This window comes from Anolis carolinensis, unplaced genomic scaffold, assembly GCF_035594765.1.
Source record: "Anolis carolinensis isolate JA03-04 unplaced genomic scaffold, rAnoCar3.1.pri scaffold_18, whole genome shotgun sequence".
Taxonomy (NCBI): Eukaryota; Metazoa; Chordata; class Lepidosauria; order Squamata; family Dactyloidae; genus Anolis; species Anolis carolinensis.
The window spans coordinates 4,974,473-4,990,975 of record NW_026943828.1 but is presented as its reverse complement, the minus strand read 5'-3'; the positions used below and the strand labels follow the sequence as shown (position 1 = coordinate 4,990,975).

At 45.2% G+C, this 16,503-nt stretch overlaps 1 protein-coding gene and 1 long non-coding RNA gene across 2 annotated transcripts in view; one reads left to right on the top strand and one right to left on the bottom strand.

Annotated features, from left to right (window-relative positions):
- Positions 1 to 16,503, top strand: part of LOC134294697 (uncharacterized) — an 80,446-nt gene that overhangs the window by 43,471 nt on the left and 20,472 nt on the right. The window lies entirely within an intron of this gene.
- Positions 1,656 to 9,692, bottom strand: LOC134294676 (zinc finger and SCAN domain-containing protein 2-like). The gene has a single exon (XM_062966266.1). The coding sequence runs from the start codon at positions 3,808 to 3,810 to the stop codon at positions 2,617 to 2,619; it is 1,194 nt and encodes a 397-aa protein (XP_062822336.1). The 5' UTR covers positions 3,811 to 9,692; the 3' UTR covers positions 1,656 to 2,616.

The window sequence follows — 16,503 nt, the reverse complement described above, 5'->3', positions numbered from 1 at the left end:
GGCGGGAGGCGGGGCACCGCCCTGACGGTGCCCCGCCTCCCGCCCAGTGCGCCCTGGCCCGTCTGGCCTTTTCTAGCTGGCCAGACTGCAGCGGAGGTCCCTCCAGGCCGCAATCGCGGCCTGCAGGGACCTCCGCTGCAGTCTGGCCAGCTAGAAAAGGCCAGACGGGCGAGCGGGAGTAGCGCGGGAGGCGGGGCCAACTCTGGCCCTGCCCCCCGCCCAGCGTGCCCTGGCCCCGCCTCCCATGCTGCGTGGGAGGCGGGGCCAGGGCACGCTGGGCGGGGCCAGGGCGCGGGAGGCGGGGCCGGTGGCGGGGGCGCTTTTCAGCACCCCCGCTTCACATTCAGAAATATCTCCGGCCGGCCCTGCATGCGCTGCCAGTCAGTTTCCGCAGGATGTTGTTGTGTGCAGCTACTTTGTTCGATCTAAGGTGACACCAAGGTATTTAGGATGGAAACAGTGTTCGAGCTCTTGGCCTTCAATACTGTGGCCGTAGTGTTTGGGAAGGACATTGGCAGGGTTTGGGCTACATGTTCATGGCGCTCGCTGTAACCGTAATGTCAGTGCAAAGGAGTGACTTGCTGGCTTCTCAGCAGTGGGAAGGGTGGCCTGTTTGTGGAGGCCGGAGGGAGGCTGTCTGTGTGAGTGGACACCCGTGCCACATCCACACATATACAGGTTTTCACTTTTATTATGGATTTAGATTAGATTTAGATAGATTAGACTAGAAGATTTAGAAGAAAGATTAGATTTAGATAGATAACAATAATAAACATATTAACAGAATAATAATAATAATACAAGTGTTATGAACCGAAAGGGTTCCTGTTCTTTTGATGGATGCAGAGTGTTTAGGGAATCGCGATGGATCAATGAGGCTCAGAGACCAAATTTGGTTTTAACACTTTCATTGTAACATTTATTGATAATCACATCACAATCCTATCAAAATCACATCACGAGAGAGCTCTCACCCACACGCAGACCCATACATCCATATTCTCACGCACAGGCCCTGCTCGGAAGAGGTGATCACGTTCTCCCGACAGACGTGGTCTCGGCGGTTCCGGAAAGCGTGCTGGATCTTTGAGGGCCCTGCATTTGATAGTCTAAAGCAGGGGTCCCCAAACGAAGGCCCGTGGGCCAGATGCGGCCCCCAAGGTCATTGACCTGGCCCCTGTCCTGAACTTTAGACTTAGGGTTGTCCTAGGTCTGAAATGACTTGAAGGCACACAACAACAATCCTAATTTTGGACTATTTCATCATAGTCCAGCCCCCCCAATAGTCTGAAGGACCGTCAACCGGCCCCCCACTTCAAAAGTTTGAGGACCCCTGGCCTAAAGTTTCGTCCTTCTTTCGGTTCCTTCTGTTCTTACGGCCTGGTTTCAAAACATGCTCAGTCTCAGGCTGCATGACGTATGGGGTGCCAGCTGCACACTTCATTGCCCGTGGTTATTCGGATAGGCCTTCCTGGACCCTCGTTCCGTCTTGCCAGGTGAGAGACGCCTTGCTGATTCCTTGCTTCACCCGCCAAGTCCATCCCATGTCAGACTTTGCGTGGACTCCATTTTCTTTTGAGGCCTGTTTCTTCTGTTCTTCACAAGCACCCACACAAACACTCCAGTTCCTCACACACACACACACACACACACCCTTGATACATCAAGACTAATTTATTGTATACATGTCTGATTCAGTGTCAATTATATGTCTATAATCAATTTTATATAGTTATATAGTTAACATGCATCACAATTCATAATAGCGGTTCTAAGCATTACAATTTGTTTTCAAATACAGAAAATCGATAAGTCAGCCATTTCTACCCACCCCTCCAGTATCAGCCGTTTTGACCCTTATAAATCACCCTATTTTTTGAAAATAAAAAAAAAAATTAAAAGTAACAATACAAGGAAGGCAGAAATAATTTATAATGCTTCAACTGAACATGAAACTAACTACTACATGAGATACAAAACTAAATCAGAAACTAACACACTAGCAAAACAGTGACCTACATAGACACACAACTGAACTAACAAACAGACAGGGATACGTGCCTAAAAGCCTCATTCTATCTGTTAATTTTTATCTCTCATTATTCTACTCCCTTTCGATAATATAACAACACTTCTATTTCTGATAACACTCTTCCAATTGATACCTATTACAACTGACATTTGCCCATGTTGTTGTTGTCAGTTTGTTCATTGTGGCTAATTTGCAGGTCTTCATAAGCCATTGTTTTTGCTTTGGAATAAAACATTCCTTCCATCCCTGTGTACAGTCAATTCTTACTTGAGTATCTCACAGTAACTACCCATGCTTTCATTCTAATTGATCATCCAACATTCTCAGCATATAAAACTCTAGTTTCATGTAACCTTGTTTCCTTCCAGAATGGAACATATTTTAGTTCAATCTTTCTACAATACACCACATGTGATGAAATGTCCCAACTTTGAGCTTGAATTTCCAAAATGTGCAAGAGTTGCTTTTGTACATGTTAGAATGACACTCTGGTGTCAATTAACATCTTTCTCTCCAGGGTGAATTCTATGATTTCTATGTATAAGCTTATTCCATGAAAAGCTCCGTCCACACTCCATGCATTTCTACGGTTTCTCCCCAGTGTGAGTCCTTTGATGGGAACGTAAAGTTCTACTCTGAGCAAAGCTCTGTCCACACTCCAGGCATGTATAGGGTTTCTCCCCAGTGTGAATCCTTTGATGTATACGTAGACCTGAACTAAGAGCAAAGCTCTGGCCACAGTCCAGGCATTTATAGGGTTTCTCCCCAGTGTGAGTCCTTTGATGTATACGTAGACCTGAACTCTGAGTGAAGCTCTGTCCACACTCCAGGCATTTATAGGGTTTCTCCCCAGTGTGAGTCCTTTGATGTCTACGTAGACCTGAACTAAGAGCAAAGCTCTGGCCACAGTCCAGGCATTTATAGGGTTTCTCCCCAGTGTGAGTCCTTTGATGTCTATGTAGGTTTGAATTATGAGAGAAGCTCTGTCCACACTCCAGGCAGTTATAGGGTTTCTCCCCAGTGTGCGTCTTTTGATGTGAACGTAGACCTGAACTAAGAGCAAAGCTCTGGCCACAGTCCAGGCATTTATAGGGTTTCTCCCCAGTGTGAGTCCTTTGATGTATACGTAGACCTGAACTCTGAGTGAAGCTCTGTCCACACTCCAGGCATTTATAGGGTTTCTCCCCAGTGTGAGTCCTTTGATGTATACGTAGACCTGAACTAAGAGCAAAGCTCTGGCCACAGTCCAGGCATTTATAGGGTTTCTCCCCAGTGTGAGTCCTTTGATGTCTATGTAGGTTTGAATTATGAGAGAAGCTCTGTCCACACTCCAGGCAGTTATAGGGTTTCTCCCCAGTGTGCGTCTTTTGATGTGAACGTAGACCTGAATTACGAGCAAAGCTCTGGCCACAGTCCAGGCAGTTATAGGGTTTCTCCCCAGTGTGAGTCCTTTGATGTCTATGTAGATGTGAATTATTAGAGAATCTCTGTCCACACTCCAGGCAGTTATAGGGTTTCTCCCCAGTGTGAGTCCTTTGATGGGAACGTAGTCCTGAACTATGAGCAAAGCTCTGTCCACACTCCAGGCAGTTATAGGGTTTCTCCCCAGTGTGAGTCCTTTGATGGGAACGTAGTCCTGAACTATCAGCGAAGCTCTGTCCACACTCCAGGCAGTTATAGGGTTTCTCCCCAGTGTGAATCCTTTGATGTGTCTTCAGCTTTCCATGCTGACTAAAGCTCTTTCCACAATCGATACATTTATATGCTTTCTCCTCCATGTCAGCAGTGTTATGTATATTTAATTCCAATAAGAACACTTGATTCTTGTTTTTCCCTTTCTGATTACTCACAGCAGTGGGTTCAAATTACAGGAAAGTAGATTCCATCTGAACATTAAGAACTTCCTGACTGTTAGAGCTGTTGAGCGGTGGAACTCTCTGCCTGAAAATGTAGTGGAGGTTCCTCTGGAATCTTTTAAACAGACGCTAGATGCTCATCTGTCAGGGGTACTTTGCGCTTTTCCTGCACGGCAGAGGCCTGGACTGGGTGCCTCATGCAGTCTCTTCCGACTCTATGGTTCTACTCTATAATCCAAAGTGAATGTAGGAATTCAGCAAGATCAGCCCCTTGAGAGAAATCCTTTTTCCTAGAGGACTGGTTTCCTTACTGCACTTTGGTTTCCAAATGCCTTAATATCGACTAGAAGCTGGTTCGTTTCCCATCACGGCAGAGGTGGCTCCAGAGAACTCTCACGTCCTGGTCAAGAAAGAAGAAGCCAAAGGTTAGACATGAAGCCGCATACCTCTGGCTCAAGGCAAACAAAGCGAAAAAGGAAAGAAGAAAGGAAAGATGGAAGGGAGGAAACACAGAAGGACAGGATAAGAGAAGGAAGGAATCATAGAAGGAGAGAACTGAACCCTTTTCCAATATTGGAGGGCCACACCCATTTCATTGGGTCAAACCCAAACGTGGTTAAAGGAACAGAAGGCAGGCAGGCAGGCAGGCAGAACTCCTTCCATTATTCAAGGGTGTAACATATTCTGGATCATGGGTTTCCGTGAATTACCAGGATTGTGCTAAATGCTCAAAGGAACAAGGATTTCTTTATTGGTTGTGCCGTTATCTCCCCTGCCACAGGGACTCCCCACTCTGCTTCCTCAGCATCTCAAAGGGTCACTCCGGCCACATTTCCCAAATGAATCTTCCAAGCTAACAAGGACCTGCATTCCTAACTGGCTAATTCAAAGCCACGTTGAGATTGACAAGGAGGAGGAGCCGGGTGCTTCTCCCTCAGCGCATCCGCCAGTGGTGAAGCATGAGCTTGCCCTCCCTCAACTGCAGCCTTGTTGCCTCAAGGAAGCTTCTGGCCCTCCCCACCCCTGTGATCCGGAGGGGGGGGGTTCATGCAGAAAGACCTTTGAACCCTCTCCTGCCCAGCCCACACATTCCTGGTGTTGGGAAATCATCCAAATGTAGTTAGATAGATGATAGAGTTAGATTGAGGGAATCCTTTCCCTATTTCCAAAGCATGCCTAGACAGGCTTTACTGTGTTTCACTCTATCCTGTTTATGTCACATCCCTTACTTTGAAGTTAGTAAAAATGTGAATCTTTAGGGATACTAACTTCCCATTGGTCAGAATGTCTTTTATGGCCCCAATAAACTGGACCATGAGGTCAGAACCATTTTGGTTCTCTCTTCCCTCTTTGTTCTTCAAGCTAACAAGAAGCATCCTGCCGTCTCTCCTGGCAAGATGTAACTATGTAGATGTTTGTTATTTTTCCTTTCTTATTTTTCCTTAGAAACCAGTCTATAGTAGTCTAGACAGCTCCCAAACCTTTCTATCTACAATTGAGTTCTTTTTACCTGAATAAATACTTTTTGAACTTTTATTGAGACTCTGCAGTCCATTGCAATCCTAAAGGCTTCTCTTGCTCACCCAGTGTAAGTAACTGTTGTATTTGACAGCTTTGCTTTTGCAACTCTGCAGATTTTGGTGGAATCTTCCCCCAGAGAGGGTTAAATTGAGTCTAACCGCTCAGAGATTACCACAACACTTGGGACTAGCGCCAACCCTGCCCACTTTTTGTAAAGACCTAAAATCATGTTTGTTTCAATGTGCCTTTGATTGATTCAGTTCACTAAATGACTGGATCTCTCTAGCCATAACTTAATTCTCAGCCCTTGCACTTTACTATTATCCCTGCCCTGGATTTGTACTGTACTAATCTGATTGGCCCTTCCAGCCTTAACTTATCATCTGCCTCTTGCACTTTGCCATCAGCCCTGCCCTCTTAGCTGTATTGCACAGGCCTTTCCCTTGCCCCAGCTCGGAGTTTCAGGGCCGGAAAAAGTAGATGGAGGAGGCAAAAGAATGGTTTGCCCCAAGGCAGCATTCTTGCACAGACCTTATTTAACATCTTCAGGAACGATCAGCCACTACCACCACTCACAAAGAGTGCTGATGACCTGGGCCTAACAACACAAGTGAAAGATTTTGAAACAGTTGAAAAGCAACTCACCAATGCCTTGAAAGATCTCTCCAGCTACTAAAAAGACAACCACCTGAAGCCTAATCCTGCCAAGACACAAGTGTGTGCTTTCCACCTACGTAACCGTGAAGCCAACAGGAGACTGAAAGTTACTTGGGAAGGCCAAGAGCTCGAACACTGTTTCCATCCTAAATACCTTCATGTCACCTTAGATCGAACACTAACATATAGGAAACACTGCATGAACACCAAGCACAAAGTAGCTGCACGCAACAACAACCTGCGGAAACTGACTGGCAGCGCATGGGGAGCAGACCCACAAGTAATAAGGACATCAGCCCTGGCCCTGTCTTTCTCAACTGCTGAGTGAGCCTGTCCTGTCTGGCACAAGTCTGCCCATGCGAAGCAGGTGGACATAGCACTGAACGAAACATGCAGAATCATCACAGGAGGCCTTAAACCTACACCTGTTGATAAACTCTACAAGTTAGCTGGCATTGCCTTTCCTGACGTGTGATGGGAAGTTGTGGCTAACTGTGAGAGAAATGACGAACATTGTGAAAGCCATCACAATGATGATGACTATCTGCCTCCTCCCACCAGACTCAAATCAAGGAAGGGCTTCATGAGAACCACCCCTCCTCTTGATGTTCCTCCAGCAACAGCAAGAGTGTCCCTCTGGGCAGCTAAACCAGGCAATCCCAACTGGATGGCCCCCCACAAGGGTCTTCCTTCCTCCAGGGCCAAACCAAGAATGGGCAACTTGGAAGTCCCTGAACAGACTCAGAAGCGGAGTGGGCAGATCAAAAGACAAAGACAAGTATCCACTATTACAGTAATACAGAAATCATTAAACCTAAATTTAGTTCAATACATCAATATGAAAACAGATACAAAAGGCGTTGTTAAACAATCAAACAAAGGACTGTTACATTCACAGTAGAAACAATATTTTTCTCTTGGATTTAGTAATGTGTTGTGTGGAATCTAAATCTGAATGAATCAAAATGTCTTTGATATTTTGTGTTCTCCTGTGGGCTATAAGAGGGGGATGTTCACAACCTGGTATGTCACTTACCAAATTCCAGTATTTTCTCACAGTTTTTATTACATGTTTAGATAAATTGGTCAACGTAAGTGGCCACACTACTGTTGTCTCTAGGTCTGATCTTGTCATTTAATATAGTGGTTCTCGAGACTCTACTTACTTTGGCACTAGCCTTATGAATCAAATGTAAGGTAATAAAAGAACTTTATATTCAAAACAAAGCTACTATCTTAGTTAACGGGGAACAAACTAGACAAATAAACATTAACAAGGGAACTAAACAGGGATGTCCCCTTTCCCCAGCCCTATTCTCATTGGCCATTGAATCCTTAGCAAATTCAGTAAGGAACCCAGCTATTAAAGGTTATAAGGTGGGCAAGGAAGTCATCAAGATTAATCTATACGCTGACGATGTTATGATAATTTTAGGGGAGGTGGAGGAGTCACTACAATCAATAGTCAGAACAGTTAAGGATTTTGGTAAAACTTCGGGCCTCACAATTAATTTAGGGAAATCAGAGATTCTACATAAAAATCTAACATGCGAAGAACTTAAGAAGGTTCAAAACATCATGGGAATAAAACTGGGGAATAAGAAGATGAACTACCTGGGAGTAGATATACCAAAAAATATTAATAATATTATACCAATGAACTACAATCATTTATGGAAAAATATGAGCAAACAAATCATTTCATGGGGAAAGAAATTTCGAGATATCTCCTCAAGGCTAAAAATTTACAAGATGAAGATCTTGCCCAAGTTTTTATTCTTGTTCCAAACCCTCCCGGTGAATATCCCTATCAATTTGTTGAAGAAATGGGATAATTCTTTCAAAAAATGGGTAGTGGGAGGAAACAAACACAGAATTGCTAACTTCTTATATTACAGTAAACAAGAATTGGGTGGATGGGGGGCAAGTCAACTAGTGAGATTACTAGAATTCGAATTGGAAGGATCAAAAAAATGGGTGCAAATAGAAAAGGAAGCAAATAATTGGCTAAAGGGAACGTCAATGGGAGAGAGAATAGATATAAAAGACCTAAAGAACATAAAAGCAGGCCCTTGCTTAACAATGTTGTCAATCTGGAAAAAATGGCAAACTAAATTACAAATAATAATAATAATAATATAATAATAGTTTATTCTTGTACCCCGCCCCATCTCCCCGAAGGGACTCAGGGCGGCTCACATGGGGCCTTGCCCAACATCACAATATAAAATCAAAACAAAAACACAAATTTACAACAATAAATCAGCAATATCGGTAAAACAATCGAAAAGGACAATCTTACAAGATAAAATGTTAAAACAGGTATATCAAACACAATAAATCTATATATATATAATAAAAGTGAAATCGGAGTATGTATCAGCGTTTTGATTGGCCTGGCGGAATATGTGCTCGCGTTTTGATTGGCCGCCACTATCCCAGGCCACTGAGACCAACAGGAATGACGGATCTGCACCAAACTTGGCACACTTCATCCCCACAATGCACTTTATGACCTGCTGCCATTTGGGGGAGGATGGACCACAGATGATGGGATTTGCAGTACTTTCAAACACTTTAACTCCCACAGACTACTGCAATGCCCACCAATGATAGAAATGGACCAAACTTGGCACACAGAACTCCTGTCGACCCCTTTACATCCTGATGTATATTGGGGCAGGAGGGACCAAGGATGATGGAATTTGCAGTACCTCCCCTCACTTCTTGAGACCACAGCAACTGCCACAAATCACACAACTGAACCAAACCAGGCACACATATCCCAAATGACACACTTCACATGCTGCAGCAGTTTGACGGAGGGTGGACCAAGGATTATGGGATTTGCAGTACATTCATCCAATTCACCTCCCACAAACCACTGTGATGCCCATGAATGACAAAACTGGATCAAACGTGACACGCAGGTGCAGGGTAGCCCACTTTACATCCTGGTGCAGTTTGGGGGAAGAGGGACTGTGGATGAGGGGACTTACAATATCTTCAGTCACTTCCTGGGACTACTGTGACCCCCACCAATGACTGATCAAGACCAAACTTGGCACATAGAGCCACCATGGCCCACTCTACATCTTGGTGAGATTTGAAAGAGCTTGGACCTTGGATGATGGGACTTGCAGTATATTCATTCACTTCCTGAGACCACTGTCACCCCCATCAATGTCTCATCAAGACCAAACTTCAAACAGAGAACACCCATGACTCACTCTACACCCAGGTGCAGTTTGGAGGATGATGGACCATGGACGATGGGACTTCCAATACCTTCACTCACTTCCTGAGAGCACCGCGACCCACACAAATGACTGATCAAGACCAAACATGGTACATGGAGCCCTCATGACCTATTCTACATACTGGCTCTGTTTGGAGGGGGATGGACACTGGACGATGGGACTTGCATATGGGAGTTGGAGCTCACCCGCACCCACTGAACCCAGCTGACATTGGATATAGGCTACACTTGGAACACAGGCAAACAATGCCTTTCTCAAAGAAAGAGGCGTGGGTTTATCTCTCCTCGTGAGGAGGATCAGCCAGAATCAGCCAGGACTGTGGCTGCTTTTCCTCGGAGGCTACACAGCTTTCCTCCACACGCGGGTTTACCTCTCCTTCCGAGGAAAAGCAGCCACAGTCCTGGCTGATCCTCCTCGCGAGGAGAGATAAACCCACACCTTTTTCTTGAGCTGACAGGAAGGGAAAGGCTCAATGTTTTGATTCTTGAGATCTTGCGAAAGAAGTGAAAGAAGCGAGAGCGGGTGTTTTGCTTGCTCCTCTCTCCTGCATTCATTCTTCAGCTGGCTGAGTTTCATTACGTGGCGGGAAACTGCAGAGGGTAGGAAGTTTGTAAACTCATTAATAGTTCTGAAAAGGGCCTAATTTTGAATGGGTACTATGTCTAAAGGTACTATTGAAGTATGGCTTTTAACTGCATATAATAAATATTTTATCCTATACTTCGTTAATCTTTAATTCCAAAACGTAATATACTTTCTGGATAGCCCTCGTAATACGATAGTAACAGGAGAGAAGATCCCACCATCTCGGGAACAGTCTCTGATTATATTAATTTTGAAACCTAACAAGGACCCTACAAAACCCGGGTCATATAGATCCATTTAATTAATAAATCAACATGCTAAATTTTTAACAGCAATTATGGCAAAAGGAATGAATGAATTTATATAGAAGTATATCAATGAAGATCAATGTGGTTTCACAGCAGGCAGACAAATGTCAAGTTTAATGGGTAGGGTTCTAAATATAATTCATAATTTATTTAATTATCAGGAAGAAGAGATCAAAAAATAAAACAGGAGGGGAAAATTTAATTAAAGACTCAATTAAATATTTGGGAATAAATGTAACTAAAGAATTATAAGAAACTAATTTTATTAAATTAGTTTCTTCAATTTATTAAAGGAAATAAATATAAAATTATTAGAATACTCTAAACTCGAATTATCAATGTTTGCAAGGATAGCATTGATTAAGATGAAAATATTATCTATTTAAAAAAAATAGAATGTTACCTATAAAAATTTCGGACCAATAATTTAAAAAATGGCAAATTATGTTAAACATGCACGTAATGGAAATAAAAAAAGCCAGAATAAATAAAACTAAATGGTATAAACCACAAAAGAAGGCGGGTTAGGTCTCCCAAATATTAAATTATATCATAATGCCAACCAAATAAGGTACGTAGTCAAAGGATTAGCGATGCAAGGAAAACTGGAAGGGCCGGAACAGTAGTCCTCAACCTGTGGTCCCTCCCCAGGTGTGTTTGGCCTACAACTCCCAGAAATCCCAGCCAGTTCAGTTTACCAGCTGTTAGGATTTCTGGGATTTGAAGGCCAAAAACATCTGGGGAGGGACCCCAGGTCGAGAACCACTGGGCTAGAAGAAGAGGATAATAAATTAGAATGGAAACCAGAGTATATTTTGATGGAAAGTAAAAGAAACTCTGAAAAGAATTGGTATAACCAACGGAGTAACCCCCTTACATAAATACAGTAGAGTCTCACTTATCCAAGCTAAACGGGCCGGCAGAACATTGGATAAGCAAATATGTTGGATAATAAGGAGGGATTAAGGAAAAGCCTATTAAACATCAAATTAGGTTATGATTTTTCAAATGAAGCACCAAAACATCATGTTATACAACAAACTTGACAGAAAAAGTAGTTCAATACGAAATAATGCTATGTAGTAATTACTGTACAGTAGAGTCTCGCTTATCCAATGTTCTGGATTATCCAACACATTTTTGTAGTCAATGTTTTCAATACATCATGATATTTTGGTGCTAAATTCCTAAATACAGTAATTACAACATAACATGACTGCCCAGAGGACACCCGAGGGGGGTCGGGGAGGAGGGGGGAGGGACCGGGTTGTGGTGCAGATGGTTAAGAGCCAGACGCAAGAGATCCCTGCTGAGCGAAAGAAAGAAAGGCCGAGGGTTCGAAGCCCATGTCGGATCCACCTCCCTTGTCCTTGACCATCATCCAGAGAGCACTGTCGACCCAACCAAGGATGGATCCGGATCAAACGTGTCGCTGATGATGGGACTTGCAGTACCTTCACTGACACTGTGACCCACACTGAGAATGGACTGGGACCAGACTTGGCCCAGAGAAGCCCCTTGACCAATGGAACAGTCTGCAGGGTTCACTGGGAATGGGCCTTGGGTTGGGGAGTTATAGTTCACCCACATCTAGAGAAACTGTGACCCCCACTGACAATGGATCGGGAGTAGACTTGGCCCAGAGAAGCCCCTTGACCCACTGAACACACTGCAGGGGTCACTGGGAATGGGCCTTGGTTCTGGGAGTTGTAGTTCACCCGCATCCAGAAAGCACCGAACCCAGCCGAGGTGAGATCTGGACTACAGTGTAGCTGTGCAGGCAGGCATGGTTTAATAATAATAATAATAATAATAATAATAATAATAATAATAATAATAATAATAATAATAATAATAGCAGCAACAGATGTCTATTTACATCCCTCTCTCCTCCCTCTCGGGACCCAAAGCGGCTGAGAACGTATTGAAATCCCATAAACAACAGAGCAGATGGACAATGTAAACACAACGGGATAAACAGATGAAGAGAAACCACTGGAGCAGTTGTAGTCCTCCCTCCCCCTCCCTCCCTCCCTCTCCCCACAGACCTCTCTCTCTCTCTCTCTCTCTCCGTCCTCTTCCCTCCACCGCCTTCCTTCCCGCCTCACAGACACAGACCAGGCCTCAGGCCAGGCCAGGCGCCGCCATCTTCCTCCTCGTCTTCCTCCTTCTCCTGAGCCCGCCCTCGCCCCTTCCATTGGCTGAGCCCGGGACGCCCCGCCCACCGGAGGCCCCCATTGGCTGCGTGCCGCCCCTCCTCCTTTGATGGACGGGCGGCAGGGCGGGGCTCCTGAGCAGAGTTGCCCAACGTCACAACCTTCAAGTCCTGACGGAGTTTCTGGGGGAGAACCGGGCATGATGGGAGTTGTGGTTCATCCCACACCTTATGTGTTTTGGACAATAAAAAAAACACTGACTTGGTCAAATAACCTGGGCAACGCCAAGTTGTTATAATAATAATAATAATAATAATAATAATAATAATAATAATAATAATAATAATAATAATAATAATAATAATAATAATAATAATACTTTTAGAGAATGTTATTATATAATATTATTATCAAATATAGGAGCCTCCGGTGGCCTAGGGGATAACAGCCTCGTGACTTGAAGGCTGGGCTGCTGACCTGAAGGCTGCCAGGTTCGAATCCCACCCGGGGAGAGCGCGGGTGAGCTCCCTCTGTCAGCTCCAGCTCCATGCGGGGACAGGAGAGACGCCTCCCACAAGGACGGTAAAAACATCAAGACATCCGGGCAACGTCCCCTGGGCAACGTCCTTGCAGACGGCCAATTCTCTCACTCCAGAAGCAATTCCGGTTGCTCCTGACACGGGGGGAAAAAAAATAAAAAAAATATTACATTATAATATTATTTGATAATATAATAATAATATAACAGTATAATAAAATAATAAATATAATAATAATATATAATAACACAATAACATAATAATCATAATGCTGCCCTATATTATAGAATAACCTAACCGTGACCGTCTATGGGAAAGCCTTCCTTCGTGAGGTCCCAGCCAAGCCCCCTTCCCTTCCACAGATTTACCTCATTTCACAATATAATATATTTCAATTTTATAACAGAACTATTATGTCTGATTCTGGGGGTTGGGGCTCATCTCCATTTCTAAGCCCAAGAGCCGGCGTTGTCCGTAGACACCTCCCAGGTCATGTGGCCACTGGCATGACTGCATGGAGGGCCGTTACCTGAAGTGGTACCTATTGATCTACTCACATTGGCATGTTTTTGAACTGCTAGGTTGGCAGAAGCTGGAGCTGACAGTGGGTGCTCACTCCACTCCCCGGATTTGGACCTGCGACCATTCGGTCTGCAAGTTCAGCAGCTCAGCGCTTTAACACACTTCGCCACTGGGGCTCTTAGGGCATTATAATATATTACAATTATTATACTATTGCATGATTATTGCTTTATTATGATATTATCGATGTCAAATCGGATAGGATAAGATCATTATAATATTATAATATAATACAATATCATCATTATCCTATCCGATTTGATGTCGGTCCACTCCTTTGGGCTTCACGCAAATCTACCCTTTGCCAAAATATACGATCCTGTGCTTTGACCAAAGTCAAATTACAATTATGATATAATATAATAATTATTATGATATTTTATCATATATTATTGTATTCTTTTTCTGATGTTATATTATTATGATTATTATATATTATGATGATGGCTTTCCCATCCTGCCCCTCCTCTGGTCCTGTCCATCAAGGGAGCTCTCCCTCCCTCCCTCCCCCCTCCCTCCCTGGATGGCTGTTCCGTGCCTGCAGGGGGCACCATGGAGACCCTTGTGATGCCCTGCAGCATCTCCCTCTGAAGGCCGTTCCCTTTGGGAAGCTCACTTTCCCATTCACAGCCGGAAGGAAGGAAGGCAGTCACTCTCTCTCTCTCTCTCTCTCTCGTGGTTCTTGCTCCTTGCCCGTTGCCTTTGCAGCCTGTCGCTGTGTCGCCTGGTTTGGTCCACATCCCGCTGAGTCTTTTTCCCTCCTCGTGTGGGGAGGAGGGGAGGAGCAGAGGGACCTAGACGGGGGGAGGGTGTCCCTCTTGGTTCTCTTGGACCTCTCAGGGGCCTTCAATATTGTAGACCACGGTCTCCTTCTGGGATGCCTCGTGGGAATGGCGCTTGGGGGCCCCGCTTAGCAGTCCTTCCTGGAGGTGTTGTTGGGAGACACCTTCTCAGCCTGGCAGCCATTGCTTTGTGGGGTCCTGCAGGGTTCAGTCTCAATGACATGACATTTGGGGGCCTGCTGACCCCTTTGGCTTTGCTCTGTAGGGACAAAGGGGACTTTGTCTCGGTTGGAGCGGTGTCTGGGGTCACGGCAGCCTTTGAGGCCTCCGTTGGAGGGACGTTCTTCAGCGCGGAAGGAGGCTCTTCCTTCTGGAACCGAGGCCTCGTCTGGGAAGTGGTCAGGTTCCCAAACAGGACAGAATATTGTTATGATTGTTGAGCCTCGAACTCCCAAGGAATGCAACTCAGCCTGGCTGCACGCTTTATTAATTTATTTATTTACAGTATTTATCCCTCACGCCACTCAGCTCTATGGTGAAAACGCCCCCTGTTGGGCTGAAGAGGCCGCATAAGAGGGAGGGGGGGGGGCTCCTGACGTCTGTGATGTCTCACGGACCCTCGAGTCATGACCCCGCAGCCATTATGGATCAGACTGAAAAAGATATGGAGTTTGTGCCAACTCAGCAAGATTCTGCTCCTTTCCAGATGTCCCCTGTTGACAGTTTTAGCCCAAAGTTAATTACAAAAGCCCTTGAAACACAGCCTGGTCCCCCGGAGAGTGCTCCTTTTGATAGGAAATTGTTTATGAAAACATTCCGCTCTGAGAAGGCGAAAAGGAGGAAAAGCGCGAGATTAGCGGAGAGAGAGGACGCTAATTAAACCGATTCCCTTGAGAGTTTCCAGCGAGGTTTGCATCTGGCAAGTTGTTGTCTTCAGTCCGTCTCTCTTGGGAAAAAGTGTTCAGACACCTGGTTTGAGGGGAGATTCGAAGTCCCATAAAAGTTCTGCGCGCAGGATGGCCATCACGGTGTCAGCGTGTCAGTTGGGAAACCAACATCGTCTCTAGTTCCTGCGGTGTGCTACTCTCGAGTAGACCGGGCGTTGCGTCTCGTCTCCCTGCCAAGTCTGGACTGCGATTCAGTTCCACCACGACCAACTTTGCCTTGCCTTGTTATCCTAGCCTCGGACATTGAACCTGGGACTCTTGAAAGACCTTGCTCATTTCCCCACTCAAACTGCTTGGAAGTTTGAGTGTGTTTCGGTTATTGGATTTAAAACTTTGAACTCTAATACTGGACATCTAACTTTATATTATTGGACTATATTTGACCTTTCCTAAAAGGACTATTGCTGGACTAAATACTCTGCTTATTTTTGTTTGACTCTTTTATTTCCTTAATAAAGATATTAGATTGTTTATTGGCCACTGTGTCTGGTTCCCAGTGCTCTCGCAGCTTAGAGGCATCACAACGTCACAACAGCATAAGCGAGCGAGTAGCTCTTGCCTCCTATGCAGTGGCTCCTGACGTCACGATACAGGGTTCCCTTGCTTTTCGCGCCCTCACTGTTTCACGTGTTTTTAAATAAACACTAAAATAGCATAAATCATAAATTAATATTATAAATCCCTTCCTAAGGAGAAGCCTCGGGAAGGGAAAGAAGAAGAGGCCGAAGCGGCTTTGTTTTCGCCTCACAAGGCAGCAGCGGGAGTGCGCATGCGCGTGCTTGAGAGGCGAGGAGGGGACAGAGACGCCACTTGCCGGTGAGATGGAAAACAACACTAATATAGCCTCCCTACTTGGCGGATTTTCACTTTCCGCGCGTGGTCCTGGAACGTTAAGTGAGGGAAGACTGTAGCATAAGCGAGCAGGTAGCTCTTGCCTGCCACTCAGTGGCCACAGAGGGAATGGCACCCTCCACGGAGGCTCCTCCTCCTCCTCCTCCTCCGCCTTCTTCGGGCCTTTCTTGAGGGAGGGGAGGGGGGAGGGACACCTAGCCTGACCCTCCGCCCAAACTGCAAAAAATGACAGGAGGGTCCAGGCTGCCCCCTCTGTGCTGGGCGGGGCTTCCAGAGGCGGGATCCCGCCCCCTTTCTCAGCCAATGGGGGCCCTTCAATCCTCCCTCCCTCCCTTTCTCAGGGGGCGTGGCCAGGAAGGAATATCATTCAAGAAGTCACGAAACGTGGAAGAAGGGCTAAACAGTCATTCATTCCTTTGGTGGTAT